This window comes from Rhinolophus sinicus, chromosome 11 (assembly GCF_057876585.1).
Source record: "Rhinolophus sinicus isolate RSI-liver-muscle chromosome 11, RSI-T2T, whole genome shotgun sequence".
Taxonomy (NCBI): domain Eukaryota; kingdom Metazoa; phylum Chordata; class Mammalia; order Chiroptera; family Rhinolophidae; genus Rhinolophus; species Rhinolophus sinicus.
In genome coordinates this window covers 11,301,804-11,319,907 of record NC_142511.1, presented here as the reverse complement: position 1 = coordinate 11,319,907, position 18,104 = coordinate 11,301,804, and the positions used below count along the sequence as shown (strand labels likewise).

Here is an 18,104-nt window from a genome sequence, read left to right as displayed (position 1 = left end):
TCGCTCCCGAAGATTCCAGCTGCTGGGGAAAGCCTGCAGCAGACCCTGTTAAACGATGGTTTAATTTAAGCACTTGTTACAAGTACAAGGACAAGCCATAGAGGGTAAAGTCATTACCACAATTCCACCTGCATATAAAATTGAGAGTATATAACATACTTCCCAGGGAAGGACATTTTCAGGCTCGGAGGGTACTGTGCAGGATGGCCATTGTACCAAGTCACAATGTTTAGCTTTCTGATTTAAGTAGCGCCTCAGGCAAAACTCTTAAGTTAACAGGTTAGGTGTTATTGGTGGGATTCTCCTTTGTGCAGACATAAAGGGTTTTACAGTCATTGAACAGCACATGTTTGAGGGCTTCCTTTTAAAATCAGGTACTTGCTAAAGTACCTCACAGCAACATGAATGACCTTGGCCAGAGTCATGTTTGCTATGTACAGTGTCTGGGCTTTGGGGTGGGCCGATCTGAGGACCCCCTCGGTGGAAGGAGGTGTGTACTGCTGCTGGGCACCTCTGGGAAGCACTGCAGGGCTCTGGATGTGTGGAAACTTCCCCCACGCCCCCAGTGCCTTTGCCAAGTTCGCTTTCGATCTTGAGAGTGTCTTTCTAGGGAAATGTAACCCATATGTCTCTGATTCACTCGCGCTCCATTTGTAAAGGGAAGGGCCAGGAAGCATAAGTTGACGTCGCAATGCGTCTTTTTTCTTAGAAGGAGGAGAGAGCTGGCTTTGCCAACTGGAAGAAAGGGCAGCCTTGCAATTCTGCATGTATTTCCAAAGCAGAGCCTCCAAGAGCCGCCTCTGTGCCGCCTGACCCTGAGTGGGGACCTAGCAAGCCACAAGGGTTCTCGCCCAGCTCTGCCGCCAGCCCACTCGCTAGGGTGATCTGTCAGATGGCTCCTCCACCCAGGAAGCCAATGACAGTTGGGACTTCAAGCTGCCTGCCTGGCCTGGCAGCCAGTGTGCTCAGTAAAGCTGAGTTACCATTCCAGGCAGGGGGCTGGGGATAGTCACATTCACCCCCACACAAGAGCCTCCGAGGAGAAAGGGTGAAACGGAAGTGTAGTCAGCCGCATGGCTCATACTTCCCAAGGAGGCAAAGAAATACAGACTCCCGAGGGCGTGTGTGTGGTTTTTATCTGGCTTTGAAGCCGCATTTTCAATCACACATGCTCTCTCACCCCTGACAGATAATCAAAAGTGAACCCAGAGCGGAGAGAGAGAGCTTTGTGTGTTCGTGATCCGAAGGAGTGTCACGGTGTCATTGCAAAGCTCAGACAACTAAGCACCAAATCATATTCCAAATTTTTCCTGGGAGACCTCACATTTGTGCTAGCTATGCTTTCTACCAGGGATAGAGAAAAGATGCTATCGTGTTATTTCTTTTTGATTAAAAAATGTTACTCTTTGCTCAGGAAGAAAACGAAGACATATAACACCAATGCAATCCAACCTTTACCATAGTAAGGAAGCAAAGGCAGCCTTTTCACGGGCAGACATGGGGTGACTGTTGCCCCTCGTACGCAGCTGACCCAGAGTCTAACTTGAATCTGGTGGCTCCGTGGGTGAATGAAATCATGACAGGCTTGGACCTAGGCTCAGGGGACTGCGCAAGAATCATTCCTGATGCTAAGCCACAGAGCGAGGAACTGAGGACGGCTGAGGGAATAGGAAAACCCGGGCCTCAGCACCAGCTGTTACCTGGCTTCCTGCGATGGCCTCACAATTGGTCTCTCTGCTTCTGGCCTGCTCCTTCTGTTGTCTATTGTCAACGCAGCAACCAAACACTCCTTCCAAATCTTAAATCAGAGCCTGTCCCACCTCTGCTCCAAACCCTCCCGTGGTTCTCGCCTCACTCACCCTTACAGCGCCGGCCTTTCCTGACCTGCTGCCCACGCCCCGTATGCCTGCCTACCCGCCTCCTGTCTCCTGCCCCCTCTCCTTCCTCACTCCCCTTCTGCTCCTGGAGGTCTCCTGGCCGCTGCGCAGTACAGCCTTGGCGGTGGAGCATTCCTCACTCTGGGCTTCCTCCCGGTGGCTGGCCCCCCTCATCCCCTTCAAGGCTCTCCCCCAAATAGTCCTACCCTGAGTCCCCTATTTAAAACTGCAACTTCTGCTACACCCCAAACCCTACCTGGATGTTTCCATTGTACTTATCACCTTACAAGTTCCTTATGTATTATTTTGTCCAAGGCTGCCTTCGCCAACTAGAGGCGCCCCACAGGAGTAGAGCTTTGGCTCGTGGCTATGCCCCAAGTACTTGAACTGGGCCTGGTCCAAAGGTCAGCCCGCAACAACTATGTGTGGAATGAAGTGTAAAATGTCACTGGCCCAAACTCAGCTCCAGGACCGGGTTACGTCACCTTTCACTCAGTTCACCTTGCTAAAATGCCTGCCTCACGAAAGGTGTTTGGGAGAAGAACGGGGACTGTTAGATGCCAGAGGAAGACAGTGGGACCAGCAGGGAACCCCGAAAGCGAATCAGACACCCAAAGCTTCTCTCTCCTTTTGTGAAGGCTGCCCCTTTGAGTGGAAGTATCGGGAGTGAGAAGCGGGGAGTCCCTGCCGTCTGTGCAGCCCCCACCAACCTCCCCCAGCCCACCAGGCCTTACCCGCTCTGTCTATCCAGGCGCGGTACCCATTCAGCTCCCGCTCAATCTGCTGCTGGCGCCGCAGTTTCATGAACGCTCTCCGGTTCTCCACTCGCTCTCTCTCTTTGGCAAACTCCCTGTGGGCAAGGGGAATAGGATTCACTAAGTTCAGATAGTGCTGTGACTAAGAGAAAGGCAAGCAGAAGAGAGTGTTGGAGCAGGTACTTCCGTGCACCCCTTTTCCCCTTGGTCCCAGGCTGCAACCATGATCTCCCTAAAATGTTGCACAGAAAAAAAGAGAGTTGCACAGAAACGCACCCCATTCGGCCTCCCCCAGGAAGCCTTCCGGATCAGTTTCATTCTAGTCAGCACTCACACCCTCTGCCTGCTCTATTTTGAAAGGGACGTTCTTAGTCACGCGACACACTAAGGTTTCAAAATGCTGTGTTCTGTTCCCTCAGCCCTCCGAGGGCACAGCTACCCTTTATGCTTTTAATTACAGCCGTGATTAATGTAGACTAACCAATGATTATGTGCCAGCCCTGTATGAACTTTTTCATCCCCCATCAACTCACTGAATCCTCACGCCACCCTACGAAGTAAGCACTAGTAAAATTCCAGTTTAGCTGCCGGGGACTCGAGGCTCAGAGAAGTAACTCGCTGGGATTGGAACTCCAACCACACAAGGGGTCCTGAGTTCTGCGCTGCTCAGTGAGGGCTGCCACTGAAGACCAAGGACATGGATGCCATGAAGGCCTGAAGTGGTGTTCGGTGGCTGGCAGAGGTCAAATACAAAAAAGGGAGGAACATGAGAAGGGCACCTGGCCCCAGCGGACAGATAATGGCAAGGTGGGGTGACACGGAGGGGAGATAATGAGGCAGGGAGAGGGTCCAGGGGGAGACAGTGTCTACTGCCAGGCACGGGGGACCAGAGCCACTCCGCGTGGCACACACAGTGGAAAGACTAAAGCCCCATGGAAAAATAGGAGAGACGAGGAATGAGGGGTCCCTGGCAGAGAGGGAGATGGTGAGCAAACAGGGATCAAGAAATAATTCATTTGCTGACAGTCTCCTCCAGAAATCCCCTCTCCCAACACCCTTCCCATCACTAAACACCCTTCCAGGCTAGGATGCCCCTTGCTGGTGTGGCAACCCTAGAGCCAAGGCATAGGCACTCTCTGACTGCCCTGGAAGCTGTCCACTTACTCAAGGGGCTCCCCATAAATATAGAGGTACAGCTTGAGGATGAGCAAATCTGGCACACGCCGTGGTTCCTGCCAGCTACTCACTCATGTCGAGGAAGGAGGAAACAAGCCAGGGACTGAGGGATGTGCCCCAGCCCCTGGGCAAAGGAAGGGGAGGTATCTCGTTTGGGCCCTCCTGCCAAGGTAGAGCAGGATTCATCCCTGAGCACAGATACCTTACGATGCTCACAGACAGGCTGAGGCATGGGAAGAGGCACCCTGGAAGGAGAAACTCTCCTGGGCATGGTTTCAGGGTCAGCGGGGTCCACTAAAGGTGTTGTGTGGGAATGGAGCGGGAGAGAGTCAAAATGAAGAGAGCCAGGGCCAGTGAGTGACAAGGTAACAGAATTCAAGCCCTGGGGTATCTCCTTTCCCCACCTTTGTTTCTGGATTTCAGCAATGAGAAAGTAACAAGGGGCTGGCTTGGTTCGTGGTGTCAACATCTACCAACGTTCTCACCATTGGCTCTTGGTCTTCTTTCTTCCCGCTTGCCCCATCCAGTCAGTGCCAATGTCGTGTTGGTTCTATCTGCAGAAGGGCACTAGACGCACCCTCCCTCTTCATCCTCCCGCCACGGTCCAGGACCTCGTCCGTTCCTGCCTGGACTATCACAGTAGCACCGCCCTGGTCTCTCAACCACCTGCCTCCCTTTCCTGCATTCCCTCCCCCTCACAGCTATTAGAGTTATCTTCCTAAAACTGGGTCTGGTCACTTCCAAACCTCAAATGATAAGCATGTGAGATTTGTGGAACGCTTTCTCATTTCCAAGCGCCTTCATACAGTTTGCTCATGTAATCTTTACAACCACTTGGAGAAGAAGGTAGAATAGGTATTTTCATCTTCAAGTTAAAAGTTAAAGAACTTGTTCAAGTTGAAGAAATGGAGTCCGGATTGGAACCCAGACCTGTCTGCTCTAAGCGCCCAAGCTCCTCATGCCCACGTCATCTGCCCAGATTTGTATGCTGCTTTCTTTATTGTTTCATACGTGTGCGTCTTACTTTTCCAACTACGCCCTGGGGGAATCCAGGAAGGTTTCAAGCAAGACCTTGAAAAAGGAGACTTTTAAACAGGCTGGACCAGAGAAACCCAAGAATCCTACGGCACCTACGGTGAGATTACCAACATCGCAATTTTCCAGCTCAGAAAAACTGAATCCCAGGGGAGTTAAGAGGCCCTTTGAGGGGGCAAGTGTCCAAGGACACACAGCTACTAAGGGACCATGACGCTCAGATCTTCTAAATTCCCTCTTCTTTCTCTTCTGTCCCCTCCTCGTCCACAGCCTCGTCTACCCGCTGCGGAATGAAGTACAAACACCTAACGTGACCTTCAAAGTCTTTCACAGTCGGACCTTTGTCTTCAAACCTCACCCCCCATCATCCCTATCCACCCCTTGCCTGCCTGCCACCCACCTCGGTCATGTTCCATCCAACCTCAGCACACTTCTCACTATTCCTGAAAATGCAGTGAGTTCACACTGCTTCTCTGTCTGGAAACCCTTCTCTTCGGAGTCTGTCAAAATCCTTCTTCAAGGTCAGGTTGAAATGTCACCTCTTCCATTCAGCTTTCCCCTTCCCATCCCTCCCCTCTTCTTTAGTCTCCTGGTTTCCATTCTATCTCTCCTGCATCTCTTTACAGCTCATCTTTACAGCCAGGCCTTTGTTGTGGAGAGCTATTCGTGTGACGGTTTCCCCCTTTATATGAGCTTTTGAAGAAAACATTCTGCGTCTTTCCCCACTTTGTGTTCTCCGGGACTAGACTAGGCCTGTCACATAGTATACATTCAGTAGATTTTTTTTTTTTTTTAATTAAAAATATCCAAGCTGACTTGGTGAGCACACGGAAAGCTCTGCCTTATTCCCAAAGGCCTGAATGAAGTCACACTCCATCTCTGCACTGACCCAAAGGGAGCCAGGTGAATTTGCGGGAATGCACCGGTTGCCAGGTAACTCCTAGACACTGCCACCACTGAGTTCTCTTTGTTTGCCTTCACTAACACCTCTATAGAATCAGTCTATAAAGTAGGCAGCGGGGGGGTCACCTCAGTCGAGCCCCCAGAATGACCACGTAGCTTGATTTCCGGTGGGACAGGCTGACAAACCCCAGGCTAACCTCCCTGTGTATTTGGACGTTTCCTGGCTCTCGCTCTCGCCAGCTGGCGTCGTCGTTCATCTCCTCTGTCATTGCAGGCCCCATTTCCGCCCACCTGGCATCTTTGCTGGGCTCACGGCTCAGAGCCCACCGAATCTGGCCTGGTCTTTTTAAGAAGCCTCTTGGCTAAAGGAAGTAGACAAACAATGTGCAGCGGTGAAGACGCTGCCTTAGCAGCCCCCGCACCTCAGCGGAAGGGCTGTGTGGGCCTCTTTTGTTTTATTTATCAAGGGGCCCTTTTCTGTTTTCTTTTTTCATTGGGAGTCTAGGGCAGGATGGATGTCTGGCACTCATGTCTTTTATGACACTTCTCCCTCCCTCTCTGCCTTGCCATCCTAATTGTCTGTGCCCATGGCTTATGGCTCTGGCTAGCCTGCAGGCTCCACGAAGCCAAGCAGAGCCTATGCCTGTCACATTCCAACAGGACCGACGAAGACGAATGCAAGGCTTGGTATTCCAGATGCCATAGTCGACGGAAATAACACGTTAAGACCTGATAGTCATGTCACATACTTGCGAAAATTTTAAATTTACACATCACTCCCATGTAAAGTATTTCACTTATATTTGCCACAACCCTGGGAGATTCAGAAAGGTTCTTATCCAAGATCACCCAATTAGCCGGAATTCAAACGAATGTCTTCTGGTTCCAGGTTAAGTGCCGTTTCCACATGCCTCAGCTGTCCTCTATGCCATCTAGATGTCAACATTCAAAATCCACAACATGGAATTCGTTCCAGCCCAAGGTTGAGGAAAATAAGGATATAAAAACAGGAGTGTTTTGTGTTTTTGTTTGTTTGTTTGTAAAAGCACTACCCTTTTAATAGAGCAGCATAAAAATCCATTGCTGTGTTGGGTTAATAAAGCTCTACTATAAAATTCATAGCTTTAGTCAAGCTAGTGATGTACTGCTTGATTTTTGTGTCTATATCAATCACCGTTTATTTATATGGATATTGCATTCTGGAGAGAACAGGGACAAACAAGATTCAACTCTATTACCTCCCCCAAGTAAGTGACTATTCTAATCTTAGATTCAATATGCCCATCAGTCTCGTGAGTGTATATATATGTGACCAGACCCAGGAAAAGTAAGCATGTTTCTCCCACTGGTTGCCCTCTCTTTCCTAAGCACCTGGGTACTATGTCCTTTTCCAAAAGGATCCTGGGGGTTATTCAGATGACGATGCCTTTGCAAAGATAAAGCATATGACCCTTACCTTAGCCATCCACTGCCAACCTTCCTACTGAAAGATACCTCAGAGAGTGGCCCTCGAATATGCCCATTTATCCAGTTCCCTTGGACTAAGCAACAGGAAGTTTAAAAGGAGACAGTCTTGGCTGACAGTATATGAGTGTGCATTTCCCTTAAGTCCTGTTGGCATTGCCTGTGCCTTAGAGTAAGAGGATGGGTAATCGGCTGCTTTTCATTTGCTCCACCCAGGGTTCCACACCCACAGTTGTAAGAGAGCTCAAGATGGGATGCACTGCGACTCCAGAATGCCAAACCAGAGGAACCAAAAGAAATCCCCACATGATATAGCAGAAATACGACCAGATCTATTCTCAGAGCTATGTATCCAGGTGATGTCTGCTGCTAATAACCTGGGCAGTCACCTCTCAGTCTCGGTTTCCTCATCAGTAAGTGCTGACACTAGAAGGGCAGGAAAATTCTCTGCTCATCACCAGGGGCAGGAGTAAATCTGATTTACTGGGTGTCCCAACTAGATTCTTACAAGACACTGTGTAATAATAAAAAGCCAATGAAAAGGCAACATACAGATTGGGAGAAAATATTTGCAAATCATATATCTAATAAATGGGTTACTATACAAAATATATAAAGAAGACATACAACTCAATAGCTATATATATATATATATATATATATATATATATATATATATATATATATATATGATTAAAAATCTATTTTATATGAGATTAAAAATAGGCAGAGGAACTGAATAGACATTTTTCCAAAGAAGACATACAGATGTTCTACAGGTACTTGAAAAGGTGCTAAACATCACTACTCATCAGAGAAATGCAAATTAAAACCACAATGAGATATCCCCTCACCCCTGTTAGAATTGCTATTATCAAAAAGACAAGACATGAATGCTGGCGAGGATACGGAGAGAAGGAAACCCTCTCGCACTGCTGGTAGGAATATAGATTGATGCAGCCCCTGTGGAAAATAGTATGGAGACTCCTCAAAAAATGAAAAATCCATATGATCCAGCAATTCCACTCTGGGTATTTATCTGAAGAAAATGAAAACACTAATTCAAAAAGATATATACAACCCACGTTCATGGCAGCATTATTTACAATAGCCAAGACATGGAAGCAATGTCCATCGATGGATGAATGGAGAAAGATGTGCCACACTCACTCACACACACACTAGAACACTATTCAGCCATAAAAAAGGAAATCCTGCCATTGGTAACAACATGGATGGATGTTGAGGGCATTATGAAATAGGTCAGACAGAGAAAGCCAAATATAGTATGATCGTATTTACATAGAGAATCTAAAAAACCATAGAAACAGAAAACAGATTGTCAGAGGTGGGGGTGATTGTCAGAGGAAATGGGTAAAGGGGGTCGAAAGGCACAAACTTCCAGTTATAAGATGAATAAGGTCTGAGGATCTAATGTACGACATGGTAATTATAGTTGATAACACTGTCCTGCATAATTGAAATTAAGAGAGCAGATCTTAAGACTTATCCTCGCCAGAAAAAAATTTCTTAACTATATAAAATTATAAAATGATTTAACCAAGTGTTAACCAAGCCTAATGTGCTATTCATTTCACAATATATACATGTATCAAATCATGATGCTGTATACCTTAAACTAATACAATGCTGTATGTCGATAATATCTCAATGAAACCGGGGAAAATGTAAATTGTGTTTCAAAGTAGCTACCTCTTATCCAGTTCTGTTATGCATAATTTTTGGTTGCTTGTTTATCCCCCTGAGAGGATACCCTGCAGTTTCCCTCAGGATACAGCGCGTACACAGATAAAGTGAAGGTGAGGTGAGCAGGGATGAGCCTTGGCTCTGGTCATCACTTATGTAGAAAAGGTTTGGGTTTCGAAATGTCAGTTATGGGCACTTAGAAGGAGGCTGATCTCCTTGTATTGCACGGTTAAGTACAATTTTCTTCCTTAATCCTAGATAGTGAATTTACATTTGTGACTCCTTTTATTTTCCAGTTTATATGAGAGGCATAATTTGTAAAATTCAACTCTTGATACTAGCCAATTCTGTATTATTCAAATCCAATTCGACGAACTGCAAGAATTAAACCGATAATCACAAACAAGGTATAACACCCAAAACATTTACCACGTGTGACTGGAGGTGTGTATCAGGGGAAGGCGGGGTTCTCTTTCAAATCGTATTTAGGTTAATAGTCAAATTGATTTGTATTTTATAAACTTAGAGACTTGACCTATGAAGGAATCACTGCCACAGGTAATTCATTAAGTGGCTAATCTGTATGTTGACAAACTCAAGTGACTGGTTTCAGTCCATAGGGGGATAGGAGAGGTTCTGGTCATTCAGATATCTAGAGTTTATCATGAGGTAACTAGCCCTTTGGCGGATGCGAAGTGAGGTTCACTGAAGCCTTGCCCCAACCTGAAATTCCTGACCATGTTATGTCAGTGTGAAGTCTCAGGGCCCCTTGTCAGGTATTTCTGCATTGATCTAGAACTTCTTGTAGGTCTGCTTTGGCAGGAACCGCTCAGTTGGAGGACTCTTTGGCTCCAGACCCCTCCTGCTGATTCAATGCACACAGGGAGTTTTGTTTACTGATGTGGAGGCCCTCGCTGCTGTCATGGCAACCAAAGGAAGACAAAGCCGGCCAGGATGGGCTTGCCTGCGTGACTCAAAGATCTGTTTACTCACACTCCTGCACACACTTGTACACTTCATCACACACACATCGGCATGAATACACACATGCGCACGCTGACAGTGGAGGCATATGTGGGCAGACTTTGCCAAGCACACAAATGGCTACATGGTCATATTCCTATGAATCTTCAGAGCCCATATTGCCAAAGTGCTTCCCCGCCCCCAAGGGAACCTTGCCAGTCTTCCTGTAGGAGGTGTGCTCCAGGAGGGAGGAATTTGGGTTAGACATCCAGAAAAGCCTCTTCAACCCTAAGTGTTCTAAAATGAACAGAGAAATTGGGGGAAGGCAGATAGGCAATTGTGTGTTGGTGGTGGTTTAATTTCAGTCTCATTGGAAAACAAGCTAGGAGGAGGGCGGGGAGGTAGGACAGCTTTGCAAACACAGCCCAGAGAAGGTAACCCCCTTTCTGAAGGTCACACACTTCGGCTGTATTCCCGTTATTTACATCGCATCCCTTGACTTGTTCCAGAAAGGATTTAAGGAGACTTAGGGTGTCAATAAAGTATCCAGTCCACTAAATGCCATCCAGTGTTGACTCTGGTAAGCAGGATGGATGGGCAACCAAGGGGGTGAGGGATGTACCAACTCAGGCACTGCATCAGACTATGTCACTCTTCCTTCGAGGGCAGGAGCTTGGGAGGGCTCCCCAAGGGGCAGAATTCCTTCCCCTAAAACAGTGAAGGCAAATAACCGGCCTTCCACAGAGCGCTGTACCCCACCTCTCTCCTCCACCTTCCACCCAAAGCAATGAGAGATAGGCTAGGGTCTCACAGGCTACCAGGTGGGGAGGGCCTGGAAATTCAACTCTGTCAGCCTCAGCTTCTACGTGCAAGGACACCAAGGGACGGAGGGCAGATGGCTTGTTGGTGCAAGGTCTGCAGTGTGAGGCTGACGGCAGCATCCCTTCGATCTCTGGGTTCCAAAGCCAGCGCCACTGACTGTCTTCATGACATTTTCTGTCATGAGAACTCAGAGGCAAATTCTTTGGCCCTCAGTGAATGCATGGTCTTTTTCTCTCTCGCTTTTCTTGACATTGCAATCTTGTTAATTTATTTGTTTGAGCAGATGCAGGGGGAGGCCTGGGAATTAACGTAGATGGGATCATGAAAGAGCTGAACTATGTTTCCTGTTTGGCAGTTTAACCTGAAGTCTGGTGTAATCCAGACTGTTAGAGCGTAATGATTAAAAGCTCTGAAACTGGACCAAATTGGGTTTGAATTCGGGCTCCATCAGGGTGTGACCTGGGGCAAATTCTTAACCTCTGATTCTCAGTTTCCTCATTTGTAAAACAGGCATAAACACCATACCTGTCTCAAAGTGTTGTGAGGATTGAATTAAAAAACAGCTGGAAAGTGTAAAGTATAGTATCGAGCACTGAGCAACTGTTCCAAGTGCGTATTTTAAGTATTACTGACACTCCAGAGAATGTATCGTGATACACAAAACCTATTATCAGGGCCTTTCTATATCTGCTATGTATTTTATATTTGCATATTACATACATCTCATATATTTGAGTATGATATATATAATGAATATGCATATATTCATTCTGCTTCCAAAATATAATGTACTGAGTGCCTACTATGTGGTTGGCATTGTTTTAGAATATGAGTATAGCTGCAAACATGAAAGCAAAATCCTTGCCTCCACGGAGCTCACGATAAACAAGATCAATATGTGGAATATAAAGCCTGTTATATAAGTGCTAAGGGAAAAATAAAGCAGAGAAGAGGAAGTATGGGAAAGAGGCCTGGAATTTGGGGTAGAGTGGCCAGGGAAGGCCTCGCTGAGCAGACTTGAGAAATGACATGAGATGCGATGGTATGAGCCATGTAGATACCCGAGGCAGAACATTCCAGGAGAGAGGCAGCAGTGAGGGCAAAGCTGTAAGGCCGGCACATCGGAGCAGCTTTTGCAGAACAGAAAGGGGTCAACATGGCTGGAGTGGACTGACTAAAGGGAAAACGGATGAGATGAGGTCAGAGTGGGTAACAGGCCATGGAGGTGGCGAGTTAGACCACGTATGGCCTTAGAAGCCCTGCAGCGATTTGACTTTTACTTGGCGTGATCTGGAAACTACTGGTGGGCTTGTAACAGAGGAGTCACACGACCTGATTTAAGATTTCAGAGCCATGTCTCTGGTGGTCCTGTTGAGAATAGACTGACGAGGGCTAAGGGTGGAAGCAGGGAGACCTTCCAGGTTCTATGCAGATCGTGGCTGCCTTGGCCAGGCTGGAAGAGTGGGGACACAGAGAAATACCAGGGATCTGGATCCATTGTGAAGGTAGAGCTAAGACGACTTACTGACACCCTGAATGTGGAGTATGAGAGAGACAAGAGTCAAAGACGACCCCAAGGTTTTCAGCTTGAGCAGCTAGAAGGATGGAGTGTAACTGAGACGGAAGAGAGACGACACTGGGAAAAGCAGTTTCTAGGGGGCAAATCCGTTCAGCCGTGTATGTAAGTCTGGCTATCCTGACACGTATATTAAAGATCGGCAAGTCCAACAGCACCAATTCTCTGTTGTCCGTATAAGATGTGCCAACTGCTTCACGGATTGTCTGCTACGAATGAAACAGAACCATCCTCGACTCTCTCTCCATCACCCTTCCCCACCACACCCCGGCTGGCATGTGCTAGAAAGACGTTAACTGATTTTTCAGTAAAATAGAATGAAGAAATTATACTTGCTACTGCTGCGAATAAAATTCAAAATGAAAGAAAACTCTTCAAATGGTCTTAAAAGCTGCACTACTTCATTCCAACTACTTGATGATTTCCTATGAACAGGGCTGGTCAAGAAATAGCCTGTCCTACGAACACCGTCAAAACGTTTGTGTTCTCACACACTTGTCCTTGACCTTTTAAGAAGGGAACTGGGACCACACTTTCACCCCTATTTTGAAGACTGGAAAAATAAAGGCCTAAAGAATCAACGTGACCACTGAAAGACACAAAGATACAAAACGAATTCTGATCACCTGACTTTAATTAATTACCCACCAGCCTATGCCACCTTGTTTCAGCACGCAGACACTACTGGGGCACAAACTCCCTGGCACACACGTCACTTCCTGTCTCGTTATGCATATAATAGTATAAGTTTCAGTCACAATATTTCAGTGGGTTCAAAGCCCTGTGATGCTCAAAGAATGAACTACGGGAAGTAAGAGCATTTCCTATTCTTCTTTCTTCCCCAAAACCACCCCCCATGGCACTCTAATTACAGTGCGAAAGAGGCATCTTGACAGAGGACAAATGGCTGTGTTCTTTTAAGAAATACTTTTTGCTCTCCTCTGAGAAGCGGCAGCAATTGTGCCCTCCTCTAAAGGTTTGGAGGTGCCTAAGGCTGGGTGTGGCTCAGTTCAAAGGAGTGACTGAGTTTATCACACTTAACACTGTGTGGGCCCTTTTGCCTTTGCAAAACCTTTGCATTTCCCAGAATCCTTTGTTCGGTGTCTCCAGATAATTTAAACATTAAAGATTCCTTTTCAGGAAGGTGAAACCTTCCTGGTTCGGTATTAAACGATCCTTCCCTGGTAAAACAAGCCCTTTCTTCAGCTTCTGGATGGACAAGCCAAGAGAAGGCCCACTGCGGACAGAATGGGAATGGTGGGTAGTGAGGAGAGGGGCAGAAATCTGAAGGAAAAGGGGCCAGAGAGAACCCGGTGAGGAGGCAATCCTGAAGGGAGGGAAGAAAGTTTGGAGACTAGCTGCAGGTTAACACACCAAACGTGAGCTCACCACTCAGAAAGGCGGACTGCGCTTTTCCACTCACTCCCCTTTTAGATGGCTCCATGAGGGGTCATCTAGGAGTTTTCATTCACACACCCATCCATCCACATATGCAGGGTATATCAGAAAGCACCGAAACTTTCAGACGGAAAACTGAGGCTTAGAATAAACAGCATGTGTGCACTTACTGGGTGGTGACCCTGTTGTGCTGGAAACTCTGAGGGGAGGGGCTGTTGGCTGGTTCAGTGTAACATCCACAGGCCCAGCACAGATTGGCTGTTCAATCAATGTTTACTAAGTGAATGAACCGTACCCCACACCAGAGACAACCACGGGACGGAGAGCAGTTTCAGATTTTGCACCAAGAGGAGGGAACAGGTTTAACGGAGTAAGTCCCGTGTCTCAGTCCTGAAGATATGGGTCCAGCATGCACAGAATCAGCGGCGTGGGAGACACGTGTGGGTCTTGATTCTAGCTTGTTCTTCCAGGAGAGGCCTCTCCTGTAAGGCTTCTCTGGTTTGCTTCTCCTCAATCTGCTCTGCTTCTCTAAACACTGGTGTGCCCCAGAGCCCAGGCCAGGTCCTTTCCTCCAGCCATTCTCCCTCTGGGTCATCTCACACAGGCCCATGGAAACAGCATCAACTCTACGCTGAAGGCTACCAGATGTGTATCCCCAGCCTCAATACACCAGCGCGCTCCAAACCCACGTACCACAACTGTTCACTTGATATCAGCTACTTGGGTGTCAAACAGACATCTGACACGTAACATGGCCAAACCAGAATTTTTGATTTCTCCCCCAAACTGCTTCTCCTCTAGTCTCTTCCAGTCAATAACACCACCCAAGCTAGGAGTCAGTTTCCATTCTTTCCTTTTTCTCACTGCACCGCCAGTCCAACCCATAAGTAATGCCTGGCCGTCCTACCGTCTTCTCTCCAACTTTCCTGGTATCACCTGAGTCCAGGCTACTCCGGTCTCTTGACTGAATGCTTCCTCCCTTCAGACGCCCGCAGGAACCTCCCTAACTCACTTTTTTTCCCCACCTTTGTCCCAATGTCCTTATTCCCCTCATAGAAGAAAAATAGGGGTGACTTTTTAAATGCAAAATAAATCACACAAGCCGCCTCTTAAGACTCTCCTCCTAGAATCCAATTGTTAAAATCCAAGCTCTTTACTAGAGGCTATGAGATCCTACATGGGTATGACCCTCTTCCATCTCCCTGACTTCAGGGGGCGTTCCCCGATCACAGAATCAAAATTAACAATCCCGCTACCTGTCACAGTCTATAACAACCAGTTATATTGTATTAATAGTTTGCTGCTAAAAGATTGCCTTGTTTAACTACTTGGTGTTTTGTCTCTCCACAAGAATGTAAACTTCCTGGGGAAAGGGTCTTTTCTGCCATGTTCACCATTATATTCTCAGTGCTCAGAATAGTGCCTGGTGCTTAAGAGAACTCAACAAGTATTTGTTGGCTGGATGAGTAATAGTAAGAGAACATTCAGAATTATGTATTCTTTCTTCTGGAGGTTACCTCTAGGAGTCAGGACCACGGCAGATCCTATCTACTGGTAGTGCGGTCAGTCTCTTTACCTCCGAGAAATAATTCTCAACCAAGCCAATCTGAAAACAAGCTGAGCAGCTTTTCCTGGACACTAGATATAATCTTTCAGAACCACCCCAAAACTATAAAGCATCATCACAGCAGGAAATTCTTTAGGGTATTCAGCTTAAATATTTTCTGCTGCAACCGAGACCTTATCCTTCTGTTGTCTCACTTAAGTTGATGGTTATCTTTTACTTAGAAGTCTTTCTGAAATTGAGGGTATCCAATAAGTCACCAACTTCTTTAGCTTGCCTTACAGTTAAAGTTCTTTGTTAAAATGTAATTCTGACCTCCTTGAAAATATCAATGTCTACTGGAGACAAATACTACAAAAACAGGTGATATACAAGCAAAGAGATTCTCCTGAAAAGCTGGCATGTGGTAGATATGAGTGCTTTAGGGTTATTGTAGGTTAGGCGCTTTCCAATGAAGACTCAGTAACAATAAATACACAACGGAAGTCACGAGATGTCAGGAAAGATCATTAAACACGTAGTATATTAAAAAAGACTTGGTACACATAGCTTTGAATCACAGACCACGAACAAGTCATTTAACCTCTCTGAGGCTTGATTTCCTAATAAATGACCTTGATTAAAATACCAAGTTCACTGAGCTGTTGTGTCAATGGGCAAAAGCATGCATGGATGATGGTGCCAACGTGGTAAATCTTAAATACATGCAAGCTGGATCCGAAGTGGACGCCCCAAAGGAGCTGGTTCTCTTCAAGTCCAAAGCACTGTGAGTGGATGACTTATTCTTTTGCCCCCTTGGGGTACAAACTCAAAACAGATATTTGGGTCAAGGATAATATAATCAACACCAGAAAGGAAGGGATACTAGCGAGGTTCTGAAAGGAGGAAAGCACAACTTTTGACAAAATCTGGTACTGAACACTTGAAGACGATTTGACTACTTCTTAACCGTGACTGCTCCCCTCACCGACTTCTGAATAACTCTACCACCTTTGGAAGAAACCATTTTGCATAAGCTTTCGTGATGAGGATTTCCTTCAGAGAAGACTTTCTAGAGTTTGGAACGTGCCAGGACATGTGTGCAAATGAAAGCATCAGAGAGGGAGCTGCCAGCTTAAACCATAACTCCCACCCCACAGTAGACTTCTAGGAACTTCCAAGGGCCTTCCCTTAGCAAAGTCCACCCTTATGTACTTAGAGTCATCGGTACATCTTCTCACAGAGTAGTGGTTCTCCAAGTGCGGTCCATGGGCCAACGCCCATTTGCACATTGTTACTAATTCATGACCAGAGAAATTGAAAAATTGAAAGTGCTTATAACTTCTATAACAATTTGATGGATGTTTTATAGCTACTGAGTAGAAGGATAAAAATTGGGGCTTATATTTTGTATCTCTTTGGTTTTTTACTTCATTTTTGTATAATTTATTTTTACGATGATTGCATTTCACAAAAGTATCAATATAGATCAGAGACTGGGAATGCTAACGAGTGATTCTTCACCAGGTAGTTGAAGGACGGTCTGGAGCAAAACCATTTCTTTCTCTGTGGCTAGAAGATGAGGTAATGAGATAATCATGCTAATTACCATTTATTTCGTGTTTATGATGTACCAGAAACTCTGCTAAATGTTTTATAAGCACTATCTCATTTAATTTCCCCCAAAATACAAAATACATGATGTCATCTCATTTTGAAAAAGACGCCAGAGGATGTTTAAAAGCCTGCTCAAGGTCATAAAACAAAGCAGTGACAGACCAATATTCTTCTGACCACAAATTGGTCCAGAGGTCTGTCAGTCAGGAGCCTGCACCACTTGAGGCCCCGAAGAGTACATGGGTGTCATTTTGCCCCATCCGTCCAATGCACCTTCCTCTTCTTTCTGTGTCCTCATCCTCTGCTTTTTGTTTGTCTTCTTTTTCATCCTTTTCTGTCTCCCCTTCTGCTTCTCATCCCTGGGGATGCACTCAGCCAAGGGATAGGACTTAAGGGTCACAAACGCCCCCGAACTCACTACGGGATGTCTCTGCCCTACCCTGCTCTGTGCAGTCGAGGGGAGGAAACCACAGGAAGCATTAAATCCACATTCTCCTCATGGGCAGGAAGCAGGACATTTCCCTTGTCCTTTTATGATCAAATGGTAGCTAAGAGAAACGGATTTTCACTAAAAGCACCAATTTTCAATAGCATAAATAATAGCCATATCCTTTTGCGAGTAAATGTCATCTGTTAATAAACACTGATCATTTTTTTTAACTCTCCAGACTCCAAATAGTACAAGGAATTCTAAGTTTAAATTAAAATATTACTCCTTCCCAAATCTTCATTCTAAACTGAAAATACATCTTACCTGAAAACATTTTCTGTACATACTTGTGGCTACATCCAGTCATGGAAAGGTGCGCGCACACACACACACACACACACACACACACACACGTATGCACATGCACACATGTACAGCCAGAGCCCCACACAGGCAGGCTGACACCTATAAACATACACCATGCGACGTTTTTTCCACAGCTTGATCTACTCCTCTGTAATAATGCCGTCTACCCGGGAAACTAGTTAATACAGGCTTTACTTCTGAAGAGGTCACTAGGTAGGATTTGGCTAAACAATTCTGCTGACGTGTGAAATCAGGCAGTTGCTGTGACGCTATAACTGAGTTTCCACCTGATGCCGCTCAAAAAACTGTTGTTTTACAGTCAATTTGCAAAGTGAAAGAACTGACTTCTACTTCTGCAGAACGACACTCTAGTGTTAGGAGATACCTTTTACATCAAATTCCCGGATGCTGGATAAATTGAACAAGCACACTAACGAATGCATTCCTGAGCTCACAGGAAGTAACAAACATC

General features: G+C 46.1%; 1 protein-coding gene across 6 annotated transcripts in view; it reads right to left on the bottom strand.

Moving 5' to 3' along the window:
• The window catches only part of CACNA1E (calcium voltage-gated channel subunit alpha1 E), a 455,081-nt gene that overhangs the window by 86,888 nt on the left and 350,089 nt on the right, over positions 1–18,104 (bottom strand). For all 6 annotated transcript variants that reach the window (XM_088801607.1, XM_088801608.1, XM_088801612.1 and 3 more), the window contains one exon: positions 2,612–2,727. In XM_088801607.1, the coding sequence (XP_088657733.1) occupies positions 2,612–2,727 (116 nt within the window). The remainder of the gene's footprint in view (positions 1–2,611; positions 2,728–18,104) is intronic.